This window comes from Orcinus orca, chromosome 2 (assembly GCF_937001465.1).
Source record: "Orcinus orca chromosome 2, mOrcOrc1.1, whole genome shotgun sequence".
NCBI lineage: Eukaryota > Metazoa > Chordata > Mammalia > Artiodactyla > Delphinidae > Orcinus > Orcinus orca.
The window spans coordinates 160,046,377-160,069,808 of record NC_064560.1 but is presented as its reverse complement, the minus strand read 5'-3'; the positions used below and the strand labels follow the sequence as shown (position 1 = coordinate 160,069,808).

The 23,432-nt window shown below is 39.6% G+C and overlaps 1 protein-coding gene and 1 long non-coding RNA gene across 5 annotated transcripts in view; one reads left to right on the top strand and one right to left on the bottom strand.

Annotated features, from left to right (window-relative positions):
- Positions 1 to 23,246, top strand: part of RTN1 (reticulon 1) — a 413,685-nt gene extending 390,439 nt beyond the window's left edge. For all 4 annotated transcript variants that reach the window (XM_049706380.1, XM_049706379.1, XM_004279291.3 and 1 more), the window contains 6 exons: positions 4,867 to 5,074; positions 7,629 to 7,767; positions 9,218 to 9,287; positions 9,795 to 9,841; positions 9,927 to 9,985; positions 22,447 to 23,246. In XM_049706380.1, coding sequence (XP_049562337.1) covers positions 4,867 to 5,074; positions 7,629 to 7,767; positions 9,218 to 9,287; positions 9,795 to 9,841; positions 9,927 to 9,985; positions 22,447 to 22,489 — 566 coding nt within the window. In that variant the 3' untranslated portion in view covers positions 22,490 to 23,246. The remainder of the gene's footprint in view (positions 1 to 4,866; positions 5,075 to 7,628; positions 7,768 to 9,217; positions 9,288 to 9,794; positions 9,842 to 9,926; positions 9,986 to 22,446) is intronic.
- On the bottom strand, positions 1,810 to 12,006 carry LOC117196400 (uncharacterized). Its single transcript, XR_004476560.2, has 3 exons — positions 11,911 to 12,006; positions 3,768 to 3,912; positions 1,810 to 1,954 (listed from the first exon to the last, which is right to left on the bottom strand). It is a non-coding gene; the product is annotated as an uncharacterized LOC117196400 (long non-coding RNA).
- Positions 23,247 to 23,432: the final 186 nt, after the last annotated feature.

Sequence of the window (23,432 nt, the reverse complement as noted above, 5' to 3'; positions counted from 1 at the left end):
CTAACCATGCCAGTTCACAAATCTGGGCCAGCCCCACAATCCACAGATCAGAACACCCAACCTCTAACCCTGTTGACTGGATCCACAGAGATCCTTGACTTTAACCAAACCCTCTTTACTTCCTGGAAGCCCTTTTATTAATTTCTTTTTGAGTCCTACTGTATGTTTCTAGATCAGCGCTGTCCAATAGAAATATAATGTGAACCACATATGTAATTAAAAATTTTCTAGTGGTCACATTAAAAAGTAAAAAGAGGGCTTCCCTGGTGGCGCAGTGGTTAAGAATCCGCCTGCCAATGCAGGAGACATGAGTTCGAGCCCTGGTCCGGGAAGATACCACATGCCGCGGAGCAACTAAACCCGTGCGCCACAACTACTGAGCCTGCACTCTAGAGCCCAAGAGCCACAACTACTGAGCCCGCGTGCCACAACTACTGAAGCGCGTGTACCTAGAGCCTGTGCTTCGCAACAAGAGAAGCCAGCGCAACAAGCAGCCCAAGGACCACAACAAAGAGTAACCCCCGCTTGCCGCAACTAGAGAGAAGCCCACGCACAGCAACAAAGACCCAATGCAGCCAAAAATAAATAAATAAATAAATTTATTAAAAAAATAAGTAAAAAGAAACAGGTAGAATTATTTTTGATAATACACTGTATTTAATCCAGCATATCTAGAGTATTAGCCTTTCAACAACAGAAAATCAATATAAAAAGCATTAATGAGATACTTTTTTACGTCCTTTTTTGTACTAAGTCTGAAATCTGACATGTACTTTACACTTGCAATATGTTTTAATTGAGACTAGCCACATTGCAAGTGCTCAGTAGCTACTGTGACTCACCACTATTGAACAACGCAGGTCTGGACCTCTTCTAATCTCTTCAAGCTCTACCCCTATTCTCCTCAGTCTCAGGGGGACCTCATGACTCATTTTCCAGGGAAAACTTGAATAAGTCTACCCCGAGCCACTTGATATTATACCCTATCCACCTCAACATATATCTGTAGCCACACCAATACTTTGACGAAATGTTTCTCCATCCTTCCCCACCCTGTCATTCTTTTTCCTTCTTTGAAAAGAAAGAGCTGTGACTGATCCCATCCTTCCCCACCTTCTCTGAGACTTTGCTCAAACAAATATCTTCTCTTTTCGGGGATCTTCACTCCTCCCTTCTCACTAACATTCCCAGGTTTGCTCAACCTTAAGATTTGCTTGTTGCTACTCCCAAAACTACCATTTTCTTTTCCATCTTCTTTATTACTTTGAACTTCCCACCACTGACCCAAACCTTTACAGTAGGGCTTCCATCCTCACCAGCACCTAACACCACTCTCCCCCCAGTTCTGAGTGACTCCCCAGTCTTCAAAACCAGTGGTCCTTTCTCATTTCCCTCATTGCATCTACCGCATTCCACACTGTAGCCTACCCCTTCTAAAAGGTTCCTTCTTCTTTACTGCCAACCCCTTTCTTCTGGAAGTTTCCTTCTTCTTGACTGCCCTAACCAACACTCTTGTGGGACCCTTTCTAATACCCAGACGGGACTCGTTTTACAGCTTTACTCAATCCTTTGAATCCTTAACTATGGTTCATCCCTTATTACATCCGTTAGTTTCTCCTCTCTTGGAGGTTTTCTCTACTTTCATCGCTTCAATCATCATTTCTACTCAGAATACACCCAAATGTAAATATTCAACCCTCTTAGCTAAATGCCATTCCTGCACTTCCAATTCTCTACTGTACATATCCATCTGAATATCACATGGATATTACTGTCCGTTTTAACTCAGGGCTACTGTGACAAAGCCTATAAAAAGAAATCATTTTATTTCCAAGCCTCTAAAAAATTAATAAGTATTGTGTGTAATTGTCAGTTACATCTCATTTGTGATCCCTGTCCCATCTCTGCCCCAGGCTGTGTCAAGATGCCCTGCTTGATGTCATCACAGCAGAACCTGGAGGTATAAAAACAAGTGTTAGCTTTTTCCCAAACCAGTTCTCCCTCAGATTTCCTATTTTTGTCAGTGATATTAATCACTCTGTCACCCAGCTTTGAAATGTTGCTTTCACCCTTAATTAGTTCTTCCTCCTTTCTCCCACAGCTAATTAGTCACCATTCTTGTCAACTAATCCTTCATAATATTTCCCTGTATCCACCCCATCTCCTTAACAAATTGTTAGCCACATTCTCAAACCATCCCACAACCTCTTTCATCAATTCCAGTACTGTCCCTTCTTTGAACTCAACTTTTGACACCTCTGACGACACAAGGTATATTGGCATTGATGCAGCATTAAAAAAAAAAAAAGAATGTTCAGTCTTCCCATCTAGATCTTAAGTTAACATAAAAGCAGGAACAAAATGTTATGACCTCTTCATTCCTGTGTTTACTAAATAAACAGATGACCAATAACTGTTTACTGTTGACAATGACTTGATTGCCCTTACCAAAAAAAAAAATCACTATAAATATCTAGCTCTGGAAGCAGATTGAAATATAATTAAGTTGCCCCAAATTAATTTTGCATACTTTGGGGGACAGTTAACATTCAACCACATAACATGCGAGAGGCAACTGGGTTTTTTTTTGTTTTTGCGGTACGCGGGCCTCTCACTGTTGTGGCCTCTCCCGTTGCAGAGCATGGGCTCCGGACGCGCAGGCTCAGCAGCCATGGCTCACGGGCCCAGCTGCTCCGCGGCATGTGGGATCTTCCCGGACCGGGGCACGAACCCGTGTCCCCTGTATCGGCAGGTGGACTCTCAACCACTGCGCCACCAGGGAAGCCTGGCAACTTTTTTTGAAAACATCAAACTTAGGGTTTGATCTTGTTTCTCCTATTAAATAGTCAGTATGCGAGTTTCTTAACTTCTAGTTTCCTTGCCTGTTATACACCTGTGTAATGGAGTTTATTGTGAGGTTTAAATGAACTAATATCTGAAAGTGCTTTGAACATTTCAGAATCTGTAAGTAGAGAATCATGTCACAAAGTACCCAGAATCAACATCCATTGATGTTTTAAGATACAACTTTTGTTGACTTCCCAATTAGAAACCTCCAGCAATTTTATCAAGTTGATTGAAAGACCTGTTGTGTAATTACCCTACACCAAACTAACGTTACTTAGTTAACAGTTAATGTTCTATGCCCACAGCTGCTTCTAGTGAAGCCCCTACCTGGTGCCTGCCATTCTTGGGCTGTTTGAACAGGGGTCCAAAGATTCAGAAGGTTTTTTCTAGAGGCCACATCATTTTTAACAGGTGTTATGCAATTTGTTAAGTGGGGATTCACTTGAAAATAGTAAATTCTGTCTCCTCTTTGCCTGAAAACTACTTGCAGTGTCTCCGTGCCCCTTTACATCATCTCAGGGATGGGTAAGCCTACCATCCCTAGCACTGTGTACCCCCATAGCACAGATCATGCTGTCTTATAATGTGTTTATTTCTAAACGTGTCTGCCATGGGAATCTGTGGGCATCATAAAACAGAAGATTACAATTTATTTATTTACATATGTTTTCTTTTTTAAACAGTTCATTTATTTTGATATACCTGGCACTTAGCACAAAGCATGGCACTTAGTACTTGCTCAATAAATACTGAATAAATGAGCAAATGTGGAAGAGGTAACACTGCAGGTGATGGTGATGTTTTAGTCTCCTTTTTATTCTCCTTCCCCACTCCCCTACACTTAACAGAATAAATACTAAGAGGCTCCTAGCCCACAGGGGCCTTTAGGCCTGCTGGTCTAGACTTAGGCCTAGGCTTACCTCAATTTGTTGTCTCCAGAGCCACTCACACCCAGGGGGGAGCAAGGCTTCTGTGGAGATCCCTTCTTCTCCCACTTCTGTCATCTACCCTCAGGGGCCCAGGGGTTTCTTGTGTCATGTCTTCCCAAAGATTACTCTTCTCTGCCTGAAAAGAAAGAAACCATTTGTTACTTGCCTAATTGAAGAATAAATTTGCATACATTCTTCAACAAGCCTTCTATGCTTCTTTCATAATCTAGTGACTGGAATATTTAAAATATTTCCATTTTGTATCATATTTGAAGCACCATGGCTTTATTCTTTTGAATTTAATTTTTTGTTTCTGAGTTGAAAGAGGCAAATAACTGAATGATAGGTGTGATGTAGATTTTAAAGCTTGTATTCCAGATTTTTTAAGTCACAAGAATGTAAGTGAACAAATCATATGATTACAAAATGGTTTAATCCAAATTCCAGGTATTCTTGAGAAAGCTACTAACCCTTCAGTTTTGCACATTTTAGAGGCAGACCATATCTCTATTCAGAAGCCTTTGGCATTAGCTGGGGTCTCCCAGACCTGCTGCCATGCTTCTGAAGGTTCCACTTCTCCAGAACCTCTGTTTTCCTTGTTGCTGCCCCTTGTCAGCAGCAGGGCCATGTGTACGACTGATGTGCTCATCTACGGGCCACCTTTGAGACACTGAATTGTAAGCAGGGCATCAAGATGCGTACAATCAATGCCATCCAAAAGAAGCAAACAGGTACTTCACAGAGTCCTCTGAATTTTCAATCTTGTTTCAAAGTCACATAATTAAGGCCACTGTACAGATGTAGCCCACTGAGATTCACTCAGAGAGATATTGTCACTGGAGGTTCAACAGCCTATTCTTATCTGTGAATTTACTGATTGACCTCAGGGATAGAAAAGATTCTTCCAAAGCAAAATGGGATGACAGTAAGTGTTCTGGGAATAGCGCTGTGTCTATTCATCTGTGTTTAGGAATCCAAAAGCTGGTGAGAACCTGTAGCAACTGTGGCTTTGCAGAAGGGGCTGCAACAGCTCCCCCAGTGGTACTGCCAGTGTTAACTGGTGTGTGTTATGTGTGTCTCCTCCCTACAGCTATTGACCTGCTATACTGGAGGGACATCAAGCAGACGGGGATAGTGTTTGGGAGCTTCCTGCTGCTACTCTTCTCCCTGACCCAGTTCAGCGTTGTGAGTGTCGTGGCCTACCTGGCCCTTGCTGCGCTCTCAGCCACCATCAGTTTCCGCATCTACAAGTCTGTTTTACAAGCTGTGCAGAAAACCGACGAGGGTCACCCTTTCAAGTGAGTGCCCCCACCAGACCAGCCCTTGCCCCACCTCTCATGTGGCTCTTTCGTCTGCCTCTATTTCAGCTCCTGTGCACTATGGGTTGTGCTTCTCTGACACCTAACAGGCCTCATAGAGTCTCCTTTAATGCTCTCTCTCTTTTAATACCTAATGTTTCTGTTAAATTTCTAAAACAAACTCATTTATCTCTATTCTAACCCTTACTGATTTATTAGTAGTAATAAAGTAACCCTTTATTACTACTAACTAAATATTAAATATTTATCTTTAATATAAATTTATATAATTTATATAATATAAATTCTTGTGTGTTAATTTATGAAATGTGAAAACATTAAATTTATATTTAATATTAATTTTATATTATTACTAATAATAATCATAATTCATTATATGTATACAATGTTTTATAGTTTTAAGTGTTTCAACAATTATTCCTCCCAACTCTCTGAAGAAGGCAGAACATTATAATCCCTATTCACAGATGGAAAAACAGAGGTTCTAAGAAGTAAAGTGACTTACCCAAAGTCACATGGCAGTAAATAGCACAGAGCCAGGACTGGAGTGTTTGGATTTTTATTTCTCTGCTCTTTCCAGAAGTTTAAAATCAAAGGGCCAAACTTCTGAGGGATGCAAGGTTCGTGAACAGTATTATGCACCCTCTTCCATATTTTTATACAGGGGAAGTCTAACTAGAATGAACACTGAAGAGGAGGATATTTTTAAGGCAGTGTATTAAGAGGATATATGAAATGTGGCAGAGGGAGATGTTAGCACTTCCAGCTGCATGCTCCCCAACTCCACCCCAATTTAGTTGTGAGTATAGCTTGTAAGCCCCAGGTATTTTAGCACTGACTGTCAGAGTCACCCCCTCACCTGGTGCTGGCCCCAGAGTGCAGGTCCCACTACAGGTGTCCTCACCTCCTGGAACTGACGGATATTTCTGCATCCCGAATGAGACCTGTAGATACTGCTGCATGATAGCTTCTGAGCCAGCCCCAGTAATTCACTGGGGATGCCTCTGAATCCTTCCTGGCTCACCCTCACCAGTCAGCTGAATCAAGGCGTCAGGGCACCAGGCTCTTAAAAGAGGGAAAAGACTCCTGTGTTATGGGGCCTTGTTGACAAAAGGGAAAATGCCATGTTTCAGACTTCTCTTCCCAGCCTCTGGTTCCTGGCCTCAGTGTCAAACACAGTTACAGTCTGATCTTTCTCGCCCTTGGGATGTATTTGGCCTTCTTCTAATGCAGAGTTAATGGGTTTTCTGGGCCATAACTTGGTTACACATGTTCCCATCCCAAAAGTGGGAAGAATGGAGAAGTGGAGTGTCATTTTACCAGGGTGAACACTATGCCTACTTCAGTGACCCTAGCCTGTGACCAGTATCCACACTGTTAGAGTCCTGCCCTGCCCCAGCCCCTATCCTTAGCCATCTGAGAGAGGCTGGTTTCTGCCATGTTCTTGGATCCAAGCCTGTCAAGTTACACTGAGAACTCATCTCTCACTTCTCTTATTTCTTCTGTAACTACCCAGTTGTAGGACCAAGAGTCCAACTGTAATTAGCTCAACTACTTTATCTTCCATTAGGAGACATTTAAAATGTAAAACACCCCTTTGGCTGAATTGTTTTTATCAGCAAAAGGAATATATTACTCAGTACATTTTTAATCAAAACATATTATCTAGACAAATCAGTTTTTCTATTTTTTTCTAAAAAGCCAAGCATGTAAACATAAATTCTCTAAAACTCAAGCCAAATTCTGTTTTACTCTTTTCTTCTCAATCCTCAGAGTTAGGTGAGCACTTTAAAAACTCTAGAAATATCCTCAAAATAGACAACATCATAGAGTGGGGGAAGGAGAGAGAGAGGATGGGCCTGGGGAAGGGGGGAAATGGCCAAAGCAGGAGGATGGATTGATTTTTATATACTTGAAGAGTTTATCTACCCAAGAGTTCAAATTAACCATTTGAACAAATGGAAAATGCAATTACTAAAAATACCATTCTTACTAGAACCAGTGAGCATTTTAATATGGTGCAGCTCCTTGCATTTTCAGAGTTCTCTAGATAAAACCTGAAAGTACTTTCCAGAATTTAAATATGAAATCTTAGAGTTTTGATGACAGATAATAATTGGCAGCTAGGATTTTCAGATATCTCAGTTATTTAAAAAGACAATTCATCTTCATGCAGCCAAGAAGAAAGGAAGACTTTCACAATTGCCTGGTGGGCCAGAGATATACAGAGAATTCAGCAAATGAGCTGGTTTGGATTGACTTTTCTCTGTTCTCAGCCAGTTGCTCTGAATTATCAGCTCACACTGTAATGTTGCCTATGGGAGACAGAAGCAGTCAGAGTGCCCCACTAAGTGCCGTGATTCCTGTGTTCCCCAATGCACCGGCTGTGTGTGTGTGTGGTGCCCTGTAGCCTTCTGGCTGGCATGAATCCTTCAGGATGACCGGGCTGTTATCCTCAGGGTTGGAAAAGGAAAACTTCGCTGTTTCAGGATTCCCTTTGATGGAGTTTTCTGTGGGGGTCCTTTGTTGACAGGGCCTACTTGGAGCTTGAGATCACGCTGTCTCAGGAGCAGATTCAGAAGTACACAGACTGCCTGCAATTCTATGTGAACAACACGCTTAAAGAACTGAGAAGGCTCTTCCTTGTCCAGGACCTGGTGGATTCCTTAAAAGTACGATTGCTTAAGACGTTCCGTTTGACGGTCTTGGTTTTATTTTCCCTAACGGTGTAACATTATAAACTGCGACACAATGGAGAATAAAATAACAAGTGCTAATTATATTCTAGAGTCAGAAAATCTCCAGCTGTACAGTACCATGGAGCTCATCCAGTCTAATCCCCTCATTTTACAGATGCTGGAACTATGGTTCAGAGAGATTAAGATACTTGCCTGAGGTTGCCAAGTGAGTCACTGATAGAGCTGGGATCAAACCCAGGTCACACAGCTTCTAGTTCTGTACTTTTTACAATATCCCAGGTTGCTTCTCCTTACCATTTTCAATTCCTCAATTTCCTAAAATTATTTTAAAAATAAAAATCTAGTTTAGGGAATGTAAAAAATATATATGCTTTTTCTTTGAAATGCTGGACTCTGCTAATAATAAGACATGTGGGCTATGAGACTGAACCCCTGAGGGTAGAGGACTTTGGGCACTTGGGTGTTATTCCTGGTGCCATCATTGAACTCATCAGGTTTCTTTGAACAAGCTGCTATGACCACCCCGTGGCTTACATGTAAAACCGAAGTCAATCAATCATGATTCAACAGGGCCATGAGCAGAGGGGTGGGAGCCCAGGCAAGGATGTTTTGAGTTCCCCGTTCCCCGAGAGCACTTTGTACACACCAGGGAGGGGTCTCCCGTGGGCTGCTCCATAACTGAGGAAGAAAGAGCAGAAGGAAAGTGAGTGATGAGGCCTTAACCCTCAAGGTGCTTTACTGGAATAATGTCTTGGCAGGTAACGACTAAAAAAGAGATAGCAGGGCGATTTTAATTACTTACCGTAGGGCTTGTAAGGTGACATTTCTCTTGACATTTGTAATGTAAAAATTGTGGGCTAGAATGGGGATCAGCAAACCTTATCTATAAAGGGCCATATAGTAAATATTTAAGGCTTTGCAGGCTACACAGTCTTTGTTGCAGCTACTCAACTTTGCCATTATAGCAGGAAAGCAGCCAAAGACAATATGTAAATGAATGACTGTGGCTGTGTGCTAATAAAACATTGTTTATGAATACTGAAAATTGAATTTCATATCATTTTCACATATCACAAAATGTTATTCCTGTTTTGATTTTCTTTGACTATTACAAAATGTAAAATCCATTCTTAACTTGTGGGCCCATACAAAAACAGGCAATGGCCAGTTTGCTGACCCCTGCCCTAGATTATTATTTCATTGAGTCCTTCAAATCTTACAACAAAGAGATCCAAAGGGTTCGGAGAGAAGTAAAGACAGGATCCTCTTTCAGTAATTCTGTGATGAGCTTTAAATGCTCTTACATTTTCTATTGAAACCATGACGTAGTTTGCCTCAAGTTTTAATCTAAAGAAGTCAATGAAATGAGACTCTTATCTGTCACGATGGTTTTAGAAGCTCTGATCATCATTTCATTCTTTAGTTTGCAGTCCTCATGTGGCTCCTGACTTACGTTGGCGCTCTCTTCAATGGCTTGACCCTGCTGCTCATGGGTAAGGACAGACAAGTATGTTATGTCTCCCCTCACACGTTCTGTGAGCATAAAGCTTCCTAGGCTGTTAGCCGTTAGCTTGCTTGGATGGATTCCTAGCAACAAATGCCAGATTCTGAGTCCAAAGCATTTCCCCGACCATCATAGTTCAGTTAAAGAGTATAATGTATATTACATAGTAATAATGAATTTCTTAATCTGAAGTTTTCTTCAACTGTAACTGGTTTTATTTGGCTTCAAATATATATCTGCTTCAATGGCATTTATGTGTAGAAGTTCATTTTCTTCTTAGGAGGTCATTCCCTCATTCCAGGAATAATGACTTAATATCCATGAAGGCTTCAGCATATTTTTGTTTTCCTTATGAACTAGTCCTGCCATCTTTTAGCTAGAATGCTGGCTACTGCAAATAATGTCATAATATCACATGACTATATAAAAATGTATCTATAAGCTTATTCTTACTGACAACTCTCAATTTTAATACTATATTTGTTTTTCATCCCAGCTGTGGTTTCAATGTTTACTCTACCTGTAGTGTATGTTAAGCACCAGGTAAGTTCTATGTAGTGTCAAACATTCATGTTAAGTTTTGACCTTGTGAACCTTGGATGTACTCATGATTTCTTCCTCTTTGTAGGCACAGATTGACCAATATCTGGGACTTGTGAGGACTCACATAAATGCTGTTGTGGCAAAGTAAGTTACATAGTGCAATTTATAAAAAGGAGAGACCACCTTAGGCAGGCGTTTGACTGGATTAGATAGGAATAATAAAAGGATAAGAAAATAATAGGTTGATTTATGATCATTCACTTATTTGAGGCTTATATTCACACCCTTCCTAATTATGTTATTTCGTAAATTAAGTATGAATTTTAAAACTTCCAATTAAACAAAACTTTCAGTGGTTTATTTCAGGTATAATGAAATGAATTTTAATGAATGAATGATATTAAGCTCTATCTGGGCACTGGCTCATGTCCAGGAATAAGATGGGTTGGAGGAAAGAAAGAAGCCTGATAGCCTGATTCAGGATAGTGAAATTAATTTATAACAGTTTGATCAAAATAAAAGCAATTAAGTTAACATTTTCAATTTTTAAACAGTAAATATCACTAACTTTTTAAACCATTGAAATTATTTTTTAAACTTTTTTTTTTTTTTTTTTCGCGGTACGCGGGCCTCTCACTGCTGTGGCCTCTCCCGCTGCGGAGCACAGGCTCCGGATGCACAGGCTCAGTGACCATGGCTCATGGGCCCACCTGCTCCGCGGCCTGTGGGATCTTCCTGGACCGGGGCACGAACCCGTGTCCCCTGCATCGGCAGGCAGACTCTCAACCACTGCGCCACCAGGGAAGCCCAAAACTTTTTTGAATCTTTAGAACTTTTGTTACATTTTAAATTACACCATTTCAACTCAACAAGTGTGTGTGTTTTCTTATTTTATTAACAGCACTGCTTTCCAAACCTGAGTCTTAAATAGACTCTACTTTATGGCTACTTTATATATTAGGAGATAAAGCTTCCAGTTATAAGTACCTACAGTTAATATGGTCATTAACTTAGTAGTTTTCCTTAATTCTTAAATTAGTGTTTTTAGATATGTCTTCATCTAAAATGATAGTTTTTATGTTGTCCTTATTACTCAAGATTTTGTTTTAATCAAAAGCTGACCTAGGCTTCAACTACGAATACATGTCTCAAAAAACTAGACTTTCTCTCTAGTAATCTTAGAATCATGTGGCTAGACCTAGGTGATGGTCAGAATTCAAGGAAAGTATTTTACATAGTAAAAGATGTATAAAACAAAACAAATAAGAAAAAAACAAGCAATTTAAAGTTCCTCTGCTATTTGATTTGCATATCATCAGTTACAGTTCTCTCCTGAAGTATATAAAGATTTTTGTTTTTTACTGTGTATTGTTTATATTCTTCCTCTTAAATTCATGGTGAATTTGGATCTGTATCAGATCTGTAGCACATTTCAAAATGCCTGAAATTATCAACTTGGACACAAATGCAACTAATACCTAATGAAAATCAACAAATTGAGGATATTCATTACTTTGTACTAAGAAATGGCAGCATGGTATAATGTGAAACTTGGTGTTTACTAAACCTGGGGAACCTGTTAAAAATATGAATTTCCAAACTGTACAACAGGCTTATGGAAATAGAACTCCTAGAATAAGGGTCCTGTAATCTATGTTTTAATGAACTCCCTAGGTGCCTTTTTGGCAGTTAGAACTGTGTTTAGGAACTACAGCAAAGAACACCAGAATAGGAGCTTGGAAACTGGAAGATAGAAGCTTCAGTGCTCAGTCGTCCAATACTTAGTTTGAGGATCTTGAACAAATCACATCTCTTAATTTTTTATTTGACTGATTGGTTGCTTGCTTCCAAAAAAAGACACACTTATTATTTTATGGGAACTACATGTAACAGGCACAGAGTATAAAGAGGAATGAGATGATCCTATCCTAGCAGAGCTCTCAGCCTTTAGGTGCAGACAAAACTGTAAAGACAAAACTGTAAAGAAATAACTATAAGACAGTATAAGAATGACAATAGAGTTGCATAAAATATTAAAATGAGGGAGATAAGGAAACTACTGGTCTTACCTGGAGGGGATAACGAAGAGCTACTAAAATGAGGGCCCTTGCCAGCATGGTCAGGTTCTGCTGCAGACTTCTCTCTGTGTCCTCACATGGCAGAAGTGGAAGGAAGCTAAGAACTAAAAGAGAAACTGGGGAAGTTACGTAGTTCTTGTTACCAGAAAGGAGGAAACAGCAGTTCTTCAAAAGAATCTGTTTTGCCTGACACTAAATTTTGAAGGAGATTTCTTGGTGGGATCTTACCTCTAAGGCTCCTTCAACCTCTGAAATTCTGATTCCATGCTAGAATAACTCCACCAAAAGAACTCACACCCTTTTAGTGAAACGGTTAAGAACATGATCTTTGGAATCAGACTAGTTTGAGTCCATTTCTGGCATTTTTCAGCTATATAAGTTCATTATGCATGTTATTTGACTCCCTGAGCTTGTTTCCTTATCTATACATTGAAAAGATAACATCTATAAACTACTCTTACTTGGACATAGGAAGCACTCAATAAATATTCAATGATCATGATCATGATCATCCTCCTCCTACCGCTTAGAGATCAGTTCACGAGAGATGTGGAGGACAGTCCCAGACTGGGTCAGGAGACCTTGGTGCCCCTCCCTTCTCTATACTGAGTGGATGATGAACCTGTCCAGGTCATTTAACCTTCCTGTGTCTCAGTTTTCCAGCTCTGAAGGCTGACAAATTTAAAAAGGTAAAATAAATATTTTAGAGGAAATTAAATCTTTAAATAACTGAAAACTTAATAAGAAATCTGCCTCAAGTGAATACAACTCTCCACGTCCAGGTGAGTTGTATTCTAGGATGGTAAAACAGTCTAAAATTGGGCAGGAGCTGTCCTGATTTTCAAATGAGAAAAACAGATTCTAGAAATTACCTTTTGATGAATCGAATGCCTACTTTCAAGCAAAGTTCCAGAATGAATTAGTAAAAATGTAGGTAAATACTCAGATCGTTCTGTGATCACTAAACTGAGGGATCATACAGCTTGCTCTAGCCAGCAAGAATTTGGATTTCAGTAGGAGTACTAGAAAAGTCTTCCTGGTGTCCTTGAGGAGAAAATGGAGATGTACGGTCCAGGTGATAGCACAACTGGTAGAGTTCTAGAAGGTTGAAATAGTAGACCCTAGGATGTTCATTAATCCATCAAATATCCGTCTGGGCAAGGTGCAGTAATGTGACAGAGGACTCTGCCCTTGACTCCACGACTTTCCATCTCAGTATTTCACATGACTATGTGAAGACAAATCAAATATACTCATCAGAGTTCTAGGTGACACATAGCTTAGAGCAAAAGCACATTCAGAAGACCGCAAAACTCAATATTCAAAATGAATCAAGTGATCTTGAATAATGTAGAATTGTGAACTGAAATTAATAAAATGAAACTGACAGGGAAAGCAAAGTTCTATATTTAGGAAAGTCAACTTTGCAAATATAGAATGGGAAGAAGGGAAGATGAGATAGGGTACAACAGTAGCTGTGTAAAAAATACCCGAGGGGGTTTAATTGATGAATTGATCACAGCCAAATATGAGTCAATAATGTACTGAGGCATATTTTAAAAAATCTATGCAAGTTTAGATGTTATTAATAGAAGTATAAATCAAAATCAAAAGAGGCCATAGTTGTTTCATATTCCATATTGTCATTCCATATCTGTGTTAAATTTCAGAGTCTGACATATTAAGAGCTGCAGTTATATACTGGAGTAATGTCAGAAAGATGACCGGGTATTGAACTATTGGAAATCTGACAGTAATGGCGAGTGACAGCCCAGCTTCACAGGGGATGATTACTCTGGAAAAGAGATAACTTTAACCTCTTTTTTTTTTTTTTTTTTTTTTTTCTTTGCGGTACGCGGGCCTCTCACTGTTGTGGCCTCTCCCGTTGCGGAGCACAGGCTCCGGACGCGCAGGCTCAGAGGCCATGGCTCACGGGCCCAGCCGCTCCGCGGCATGTGGGATCTTCCCGGACCGGGGCACGAACCCGTGTCCCCTGCATCGGCAGGCGGATGCTCAACCACTGCGCCACCAGGGAAACCCAAGAGATAACTTTAAAAGAACACAATAGCTATCCTCAAATATTTGGAGGTCTAACATTGTGAAAGAAGTAGTCTTCCTTTTTTTCTCTAACGAACTGTGAATGGAAAGTCCAGAAGGTCTGAGATTTGAATGAAACGTGAGGGAAAACCGTACCAATTAGAGTTGTTCAACAATGAAACCATTCGCCTCATGAAACAGTGAGCTCACTGACACTCATTCAGGTATTCACATAAAAGTTAGTTGACCATTGTTACAAATGTGGTAAAAAGGACTTCCACAATGGGAGAAGAGTAGAATTAGTTAACACCTAGTCTACTGTGGTATTCCAACGCATTTCAAAACTAAAACATATATCTTGCACAATTTTTTTCTAATTTTTGAATTTTATTTTATTTTTATACAGCAGGTTCTTATTAGTTTTCTATTTTATACATATTGGTGTATACATGTCAATCCCAATCTCCCAGTTCATCCCACTACCCCCATCACCCCTGCTACTTTCCCCCCTTGGTGTCCATACATTTGTTCTCTACATCTGTGTCTCTATTTCTGCCCTGCAGACTGGCTCATCTGAACCATTTTTCTAGGTTCCACATACATGCGTTAATGTACGATATTTGTTTTTCTCTTTCTGACTTACTTTGTATGACAGGCTCTAGATCCATCCACGTCTCTACAAATGACCCAATTTCATTCCTTTTTATGGCTGAGTAATATTCCATTGTATATATGTACCACATCTTCTTTATCCATTCGTCTGTCGATGGGCATTTAGGTTGCTTCCATGACCTGGCCATTGTGAATAGTGCTGCAATGAACATTGGGGTGCATGTGTCTTTTTGAATTATGATTTTCTCTGGGTATATGCCCAGTAGTGGGATTACTGGGTCATATGGTAATTCTATTTTTAGGTTTTAAAGGAACCTCCATACTGTTCTCCATAGTGGCTGTATCAATTTACATTCTCACCAACAGAGCAAGAGGGTTCCCGTTTCTCCACACCCTCTCCAGCGTTTGTTGTTTGCAGATTTTCTGATGATGCCCATTCTAACTGGTGTGAGGTGATACCTCATTGAGTTTTGATTTTCATTTCTCTAATAATTAGTGATGTTGACCAGCTTTTCATGTACTTCTTGGCCATCTATATTTCTTCTTTGGAGAAATGTCTGTTTAGGTCTTCTGCCCATTTTTGGATTCAGTTGTTTGTTTTTGTAATATTGAGCTGCAAGAGCTGTTTATATATATTTTGAAGATTAATCATTTGTCTGTTGATTTACTTGCAAATATTTTCTCCCATTCTGAGGGTTGTCTTTTCATCTTGTTTATGGTTTCCTTTGCTGTGCAAAAGCTTTGAAGTTTCATTAGGTCCCATTTGTTTATTTTTGTTTTTATTTCCATTACTCTAGGAGATGGATCAAAAAAGATCTTGCTGTGATTTATGTCAAAGAGTGTTCTTCCTATGTTTTCCTCTGAGAGTTTTATAGTGTCCAGTCTTACATTTAGGTCTCTAATCCATTTTGAGTTTATTTTTGTGTAAGGTGTTAGGGAGTGTTCTAATTTCATTCTTTTACATGTAGCTGTCCAGTTTTCCCAGCACCACTTATTGAAGAGACTGTCTTTTCTCCATTGTATATCCTTGCTTCCTTTGTCATAGATTAGTTGACCATAGGTGCGTGGGTTTATCTCTGGGCTTTCTATCCTGTTCAATTGATCTATGTTTCTGTTTTTGTGCCAGTACAATATTGTCTCGATTACTGTAGCTTTCTAGTACAGTCTGAAGTCAGGGAGTCTGATTCCTCCTGCTCCGTTTTTTTCCCTCAAGACTGCTTTGGCTATTCGGGGTCTTTGTGTCTCCATATAAATTTTTAGATTTTTTGTTCTAGTTCTGTAAAAAAAATGCCACTGGTAATTTCATAGGGATTGCACTGAATCTGTAGATTGATTTGGGTAGTATAGTCATTTTCACAATATTGATTCTTCCAATCCAAGAACATGGTATATCTCTCCATCTGTTTGTGTCATCTTTGATTTCTTTCATCAGTGTCTTATAGTTTTCTGAGTACAAGTCTTTTACCTCCCTTGGTAAGTTTATTCCTAGGTATTTTATCTTTTCGTTGCAATGGTGAATGGGATTGTTTCCTTAATTTCTCTTTCAGATCTTTTGTTGGTAGTGTATAGGGATGCAAGAGATTTCTGTGCATTAATTTTGTATCCTGCAGTGTTACCAAATTCATTGATTAGCTCTAGTAGTTTTCTCCTGGCATCTTTAGGATTATCTATGTATAGTATCGTGTCATCTGCACACAGTGACAGTTTTCCTTCTTCTTTCCAATTGGTATTCCTTTTATTTCTTTTTCCTCTCTGATTGCCGTGGCTAGGACTTCCAAAACCATGTTGAATAATAGTGGCAGGAATGCACATCCTTGTCTTGTTCCTGATTTTAGAGGAAATACTTTCAGTTTTTCACCATTGAGAATGATGTTGTCTGTGGGTTTGTCATATGGCCTTTATTATGATGAGGTAGGTTCCCTCTTTGCCCACTTTCTGGAGAGTTTTTATCATAAATGGGTGTTGAATTTTGTCAAAAGCTTTTTCTGCATCTATTGAGATGATCATGTGGTTTTTATTCTTCAATTTGTTAATATGGTATATCACATTGATTGATTTGCATATACTGAAGAATCCTTGCATCCCTGGGATAAATCCCACTTGATCATGGTGTATGATCATTTTAATGTGTATTGGATTCTGTTTGCTAGTATTTTGTTGAGGATTTTTGTATCTATATTCATCAGTAATATTGCTCTGTAATTTTCTTTTTTTTGTAGTATCTTTGTCTGGTTTTGGTATCAGGGTGATGGTGGCCTCATAGAATGAATTTGGGAGTGTTCCTTCCTCTGCAATTTTTTGGAGAGTTTGAGAAGGATGGGTGTTAGCTCTTCTCTAAAAGTTTGATAGAATTCACCTGTGAAGCCATCTGGTCCTGAATGTCTGTTTGTTGTAAGATTTTTAATCACAGTTTCAATTTCATTCCTTGTGATTGGTCTGTTCATATTTTTTATTTATTCCTGGTTCAGTCTTGGAAGGTTATACCTTTCTAAGAATTTGTCCACTTCTTCCAGGTTATCCATTTTATTGGCCTAGAGTTGCTTGTAGTAGTCTCTTAGGATGCTTTGTATTTCTGTGGTGTCCATTGTAACTTCTCCTTTTTGTTTCTAATTTTATTGACTCGATTCCTCTCCCTTTTTTCTTGGTGAATCTGGCTAAAGGTTTATCAATTTTGTTTATCTTCTCAAAGAACCAGCTTTTAGTTTTATTGATCTTTGCTATTGTTTTCTTTGTCTCTATTTCATTTATTTCTGCTCTCATCTTTATGATTTCTTTCCTTCTACTAACTTTGGGTTTTGTTTGTTCTGCGTTCTCTAGTTCCTTTAGGTGTAAGGTTTGTTTGTTTATTTGAGATGTTTCTTGTTTCTTGAGGTAGGATTGTATTGCTATAAACTTCCCTCTTAGAACTGCTTTTTCTGCATCCCGTAGGTTTTGGATCATCGTGTTTTCGTTGTCATTTGTCTCTAGGTATTTTTTGATTTCCTCTTTGATTTCTTCAGTGATCTCTTGGTTATTTAGTAATGTATTGTTTAGCCTCCATGTGTTTGTGTTTTTTACGTTTTTTTCCTTGTAATTGATTTTTAATCTCATAGCGTTGTGGTCGGAAAAGATGCCTGATATGATTCCATTATTCTTAAATTTACCGAGGCTTGATTTGTGACCCAAGATGTGATCTATCCTGGAGAGTGTCCTCTGTGCACTTGAGAAGAAAGTGTAATCTGCTGTTTTGGGGTGGAATGTCCTATAAACGTCAATTAAATCTCTCTGCTGTTGTATCATTTAAAGCTTGTGTTTCCTTTTTAATTTTCTGTCTGGATGATCTCTCCGTTGGTGTAACTGAGGTGTTAAAGTCCCCCACTAGTATTGTGTTACTGTTGATTTACTCATTTATAGCTGTTAGCAGTTGCCTTATATATTGAGGTGCTCCTTTGTTGGGTGCATATATATTTATAATTGTTACATCTTCTTCTTGGATTGATTCCTTGATCATTATGTAGTGTCCTCCTTGTCTCTTATAACATTCTTTATTTTAAAGTCTGTTTTATCTGATATGAGTAGTATTTCTCCAGCTTTCTTTTGATTTCCATTTGCATGGAATATCTTTTTCTATCCCCTCACTTTCAGTCTGTATGTTTCCCCAGGTCTGAAGTGGGTCTCTTGTAGACAGTATATATATGGGTCTTGTTTTTGTATCTATTCAGTGAGTCTGTGTCTTTTGGTTGGAGCATTTAATCCATTCAGCTTTAAGGTAATTATCGATATGTATGTGCCTATGACCATTTTCTTAATTGTTTTGGGTTTGGTTTTTTTTTTTGTTTTTTTTTTAAATGTTGGGGGTAGGAGTTTATTAATTAATTAATTTATTTTTGCTGTGTTGCGTCTTTCGTTTCTGTGTGAGGGCTTTCTCTAGTTGTGGCAAGCGGGGGCCACTCTTCATTGCGGTGCGTGGGCCTCTCACCATCGCGGCCTCTCTTGTTGGGGAGCACAGGCTTCAGACATGCAGGCTCAGTAGTTGTGGCTTACGGGCCCAGTTGCTCCGCGGCATGTGGGATCCTCCCAGACCAGGGCTCGAACTCGTGTCCCCTGCATTGGCAGGCAGATTCTCAACCACTGCGCCACCAGGGAGGCCCCTTGGGTTTGTTTTTTGTAGCTCCTTTTCTTCTCTTGTGTTTCCCACTTAGAGAAGTTCCTTTAGCGTTTGTTGTAGAGCTGGTTTGGTGGTGCTGAATTCTCTTAGCTTTTGCTTGTCTGTAAAGCTTTTGATTTCTCTACTGAATGTGAATGTGATCCTTGCCAGGTAGAGTAATCTTGGTTATAGGTTCTTCCCTTTCATCACTTTAAATATATTGTGCCACTCCCTTCTGGCTTGTAGAGTTTCTGCTGAGAAATCAGCTGTTAACCTTATGAGAGTTCCCTTGTATGTTATTTGTCATTTTTCCCTTGTTGCTTTCAATAATTTTTCTTTGTCTTTCATTTTTGTCAATTTGATTACTATGTGTCTTGCCGTGTTTCTCCTTGGGTTTATCCTTTATGGGACTCTCTGCGCTTCCTGGACTTGGGTGGCTATTTCCTTTCCCATGTTAGGGAAGTTTTTGACTATAATCTCTTCAAATATTTTCTCTGGTCCTTTCTCTCTCTCTCCTTCTGGGACCCCTGTAACGCGAATGTTGTTGCGTTTAATGTTGTCCCAGGGGTCTCTTAGGTTGTCTTTATTTCTTTTCATTCTTTTTTCTTTATTCTGTTGCATGGCAGTGAATTTCACCATTCTGTCATCCAGGTCACTTATCCGTTCTTCTGCCCCAGTTATTCTGCTATTGATTCCTTCTAGTGTATTTTTCATTTCAGTTATTGTATTGTTCATCTCTGTTTGTTTGTTCTTTAATTCTTCTAGGTCTTTATTAAACATTTCTTGCATCCTCTCGATCTTTGCCTCCATTCTTTTTCTGAGGTCCTGTATCATCTTCACTATCATTATTCTGAATTCTTTTTCTGGAAGGTTGCCTATCTCCATTTCATTTAGTTGTTTTTCTGGGGTTTTATCTTGTTCCTTCATCTGGTAAAAACTCCTCTACCTTTTCATTTTTGTCTATCTTTCTGTGAATGTGGTTTTCCTTCCACAGGCTGCAGAATTGTAGTTCTTCTTGCTTCTGCTGTCTGCCCTCTGGTGGATGAGGCTATCTAAGAGGCTTGTGCAAGCTTCCTGATGGGAGGGACTGGTGGTGGGTAGAGCTCTATATCTTAAACTTTTGAGAAGACCGACCTAAGATGTCTCTGTTGGAATGTTTCGCACTCTCTGCTGCGTTATCAGTTTCTGCCTGTACGTGCTTATTTCCACAATCATAATTTCTCCAGTCTTCTGTCCTTGATATCTCTTTCATCTCTCCCCACCTCACTTCTATCAGGCCTTCACCCTGAGCACTGAAGTTGCTCTTTGTCAGGGACCCAGTGACTTCCATATTGCCATATCTTGCAGTCATCACTCCATCCTCATCCCTCTCAATCTCTCAGATACTCTTCGTCACTACTGCTATCTTTGTTAAACACTAGTCTTGACTAGTGACACTGCTCGAGCCTCAGCTGCTTTCTCCCAGTGTCTTCTCTTGGCTCCTCCTTCTCTGGTTCACCTTTCATCCAGTCCTGTGGCCTCAAAGTTTATCTCTATGTCAAGGACTCCAAAACGTGTATCTCCACAAGTTTAGGTTTTTAAAAGTCAGCTTTACAAATATAGAATGGGAGGAGAGGGAGGTGAGGATGATATAGGGTACAACAGTACTGTGTATAAAAAAAATAGCTGGAGGGTTTTAATTGGTTAACTGTTCATAGCTAAATATGAGTCAGTGATGTGCTTGAGACATTTTTTTAAAAATCAATGCAAGTCTAGATGTTATGAATAGATGTATAAAGTCTAAATAAAGTCTAAATTTACTGAGGGACTTCCCTGGTGGTCCAGTGGTAAAGAATCCGCCTTACAATGCAGGGGATGCGGGTTCGATCCCTGGTCAGGGAACTAAGATCCCACATGCCACAGGGCAACTAAGTCCACGCCCCTCAACTGGAGAGCCTGTGTGCCACAAACTACAGAGCCCCACGCGCCCTGGAGCCTACATGCCAAAACTAGAGAGAAGCGTGCGCGGTGCAAGAAAAGATCCTGCATGCCTTAACGAATATCCCACGTGCTGCAACTAAGACCTGATGCAGCCAAAAATAAATAAAAATAAATAAATAAATAATAAAAGTAAATCTAAAAAAGAAAGGTTTACTGAGAGCCAGGTCTATTCATCTGCTTATCTGATGTTTTCTCTTGAATGTCCCAAATACATTTCAAATTCAACGTGGCCAAACAGATCTTGCAGTTTCAGCCCAGAATTTATTTTTCCTTCAGTCGTCACCATCTTGGTAAATGGCATTATCATTTACCTGGTTGCTCAGGCCAAAAATCAAAGAATCTTCCTTGATTATTCTCTTGTCTTTCTCTTGCCTGCACATGCAATCCATCAACATGACAGGTGGGCTCTGTCAGCTCCATCTCCACACTAGATCCCCAGAGTGTTCACTTCACTCCATTTCCAATGCTCCAGTTCTATAACACCCAGGCCATTGCCATCTGGCACCTGGACTGCTATAGTTTCCCCCCATCCGTTATTTCTCTCACCTCTGTTTCCCCAGTTTTTTCACATAACCACCATCATGATCTTCTTTGGTCACATCATTCCTCTGCCTAAAATTCATCAATGGCTTCCCATCCACAAAATAGAATCTAAATTCCTTACCACTGCCCACAAGTTCCAACACCGTTGGGTTACCACCTGCCTCTCAGGCCTCCCCTGCTCGCTCCCCAAGCACACTGTTCTCTACTCTCCTTGCCTCCTAAGCTTGTCCTCACTTTGTGGCCTCTGCACTCCCTGCTTCCTCTTCCTGAAACACTTCACACCCAGATGTTTGCCTGGTGGCCCCTTTGGGCATCTGTTTCTTACATAAGTGGATTTAAAGTAGGCATCTCCCACCTTATCACTGCTGCCCCCTCACTGCCTATCATTCCGTCTTGTTTGGTTTTTTTTTATAGCATTTATCACCATATGTACTTCTCTTGTTTGTCTACTTGTTTGTTTATGGCTCCTCAACCCCTAGGAGAATGAAAGCTCCATGAGAGCAGGACCTTCTCCCTTCTGTTCACTGAATTCCAGCATGTAGAAGGGTACTAGGACAGAGGAAGGTCTCAGTCAGACTCTGCATGGGGAGCTCATAAAGCTTTGATTTAATGAAACAAAATGCTTCCAGTATAAACCTACCCTAAAATAATACTGTGAGAATCGCAGAATTTTAGGGGCATTGGAGATGTCTAATTTGTACCTAATAAATACTCTAGGACCAGGAAAGCTCATTAGCTGGCCTATGTCACACAGCTAATTAGTAGAGAGCTGAAACTAGGATTCAGGTTTCTTAACTCTAGCTCTGGGCAGTTTACGCTGAGGGTGACCATACGTTTCTTTACTGGAATCAGCCATGTTTATGCTTGTTGTCCTAGCGTAGTTAGTAACAGCACCCTCTTTCTCCTTCAGAAGTGTCCCAGATTGAGTGATAAATGGTCACCTAACTATATCACAGTTTCTATAATTCTGAAATAAATTGACCTCTTTGTCTACCTAAAAAGTTATAATTTAAGGAATATGGCTTCCTTGGGTCATTCATTATCTAATTTATATTTTCTTCTTATTGCTGCATAGAAATGTGTTTATAGACACACATAAAAATTATATCTTTTGGAATATTAAGCGATTTGGTCACTTAGTTAATTAAAGCAACAACACATAATGATGTCATTAAATGATTTCATTAATAACACTTGTGATTTACCATCTTCTGATATTGTTTTTTTAGGATTCAGGCTAAAATCCCAGGCGCTAAAAGGCACACTGAGTAAATCAGTACCCCACCAGGGACTGGACACCAAGAGGAATGTCTGAAGTGGTAACAGCTCTGTCTTATATGTTACTATAAATTGATTGTTTCTCCCCCCCAGTATCATAATCTTAGAGACAAACTTTAAAACAGCTGTTTTTAGGCTGTTTCTGTACTCTTAGGGTATTTGAGTCACTGTGTCAAGCACTAAAGCATAGAGAAAAGTGTATTAGATGTGGTTTTTAATTTTGTGTTGCTAAAAAAAAGTGCATGATGGTGAGAACCCAACTTATCTTTCCTTCGTCGGTGTTCTTCTCTCTGCAATGCTTCTGTAGCTTCTCATGTTCCCTGTGGCTAGGCCTTTCCTGCCCAGTGCACTGATGCAATAGTGGAAATCGCTTATATGTCCTTGGGTTGTTGCTTGGATTAATCTTTAATAACAATATATAGACTTGTAGATCGATGTTTAAGTGTTTTTCCAACACACACAACATAAAAATAAAAACAAGTCGACCGTACTTAGGATAATCAGTTTTGTATAAATTAAAATAATTAAATAAACAAATAAACCCAAAACAAACATGCAGTACTTTTGTTGTGTGAGACTGATGGGCTGATTTACATGTATGGTAACTAAAGAGTACCAGCATGTTAACTTTATTACAATTTGTATTACTTTCTCTGTAGTTCCTAATGGACTTAATTATGGACTCTGGATATTTGCACTTATGTACTTGATACTGAATGCATAAATAAATGTTACTAAATGTAGAAACTTCTCCCTCTCTTCTCATGATCTCACCAGAAAATGCAAAAGCTCTAAGAAATAAATCTCCCGTGAACGTGCTGGGAAGGCTGAGGCCAAGTGCTCACTTTACTACTGTGTCCAGGACCACACAGTCCAACTCCAAAGTAGTATATGGCTCCTTTGGGTTATTAATAGAAATCACTGGAGACTGGTAAAA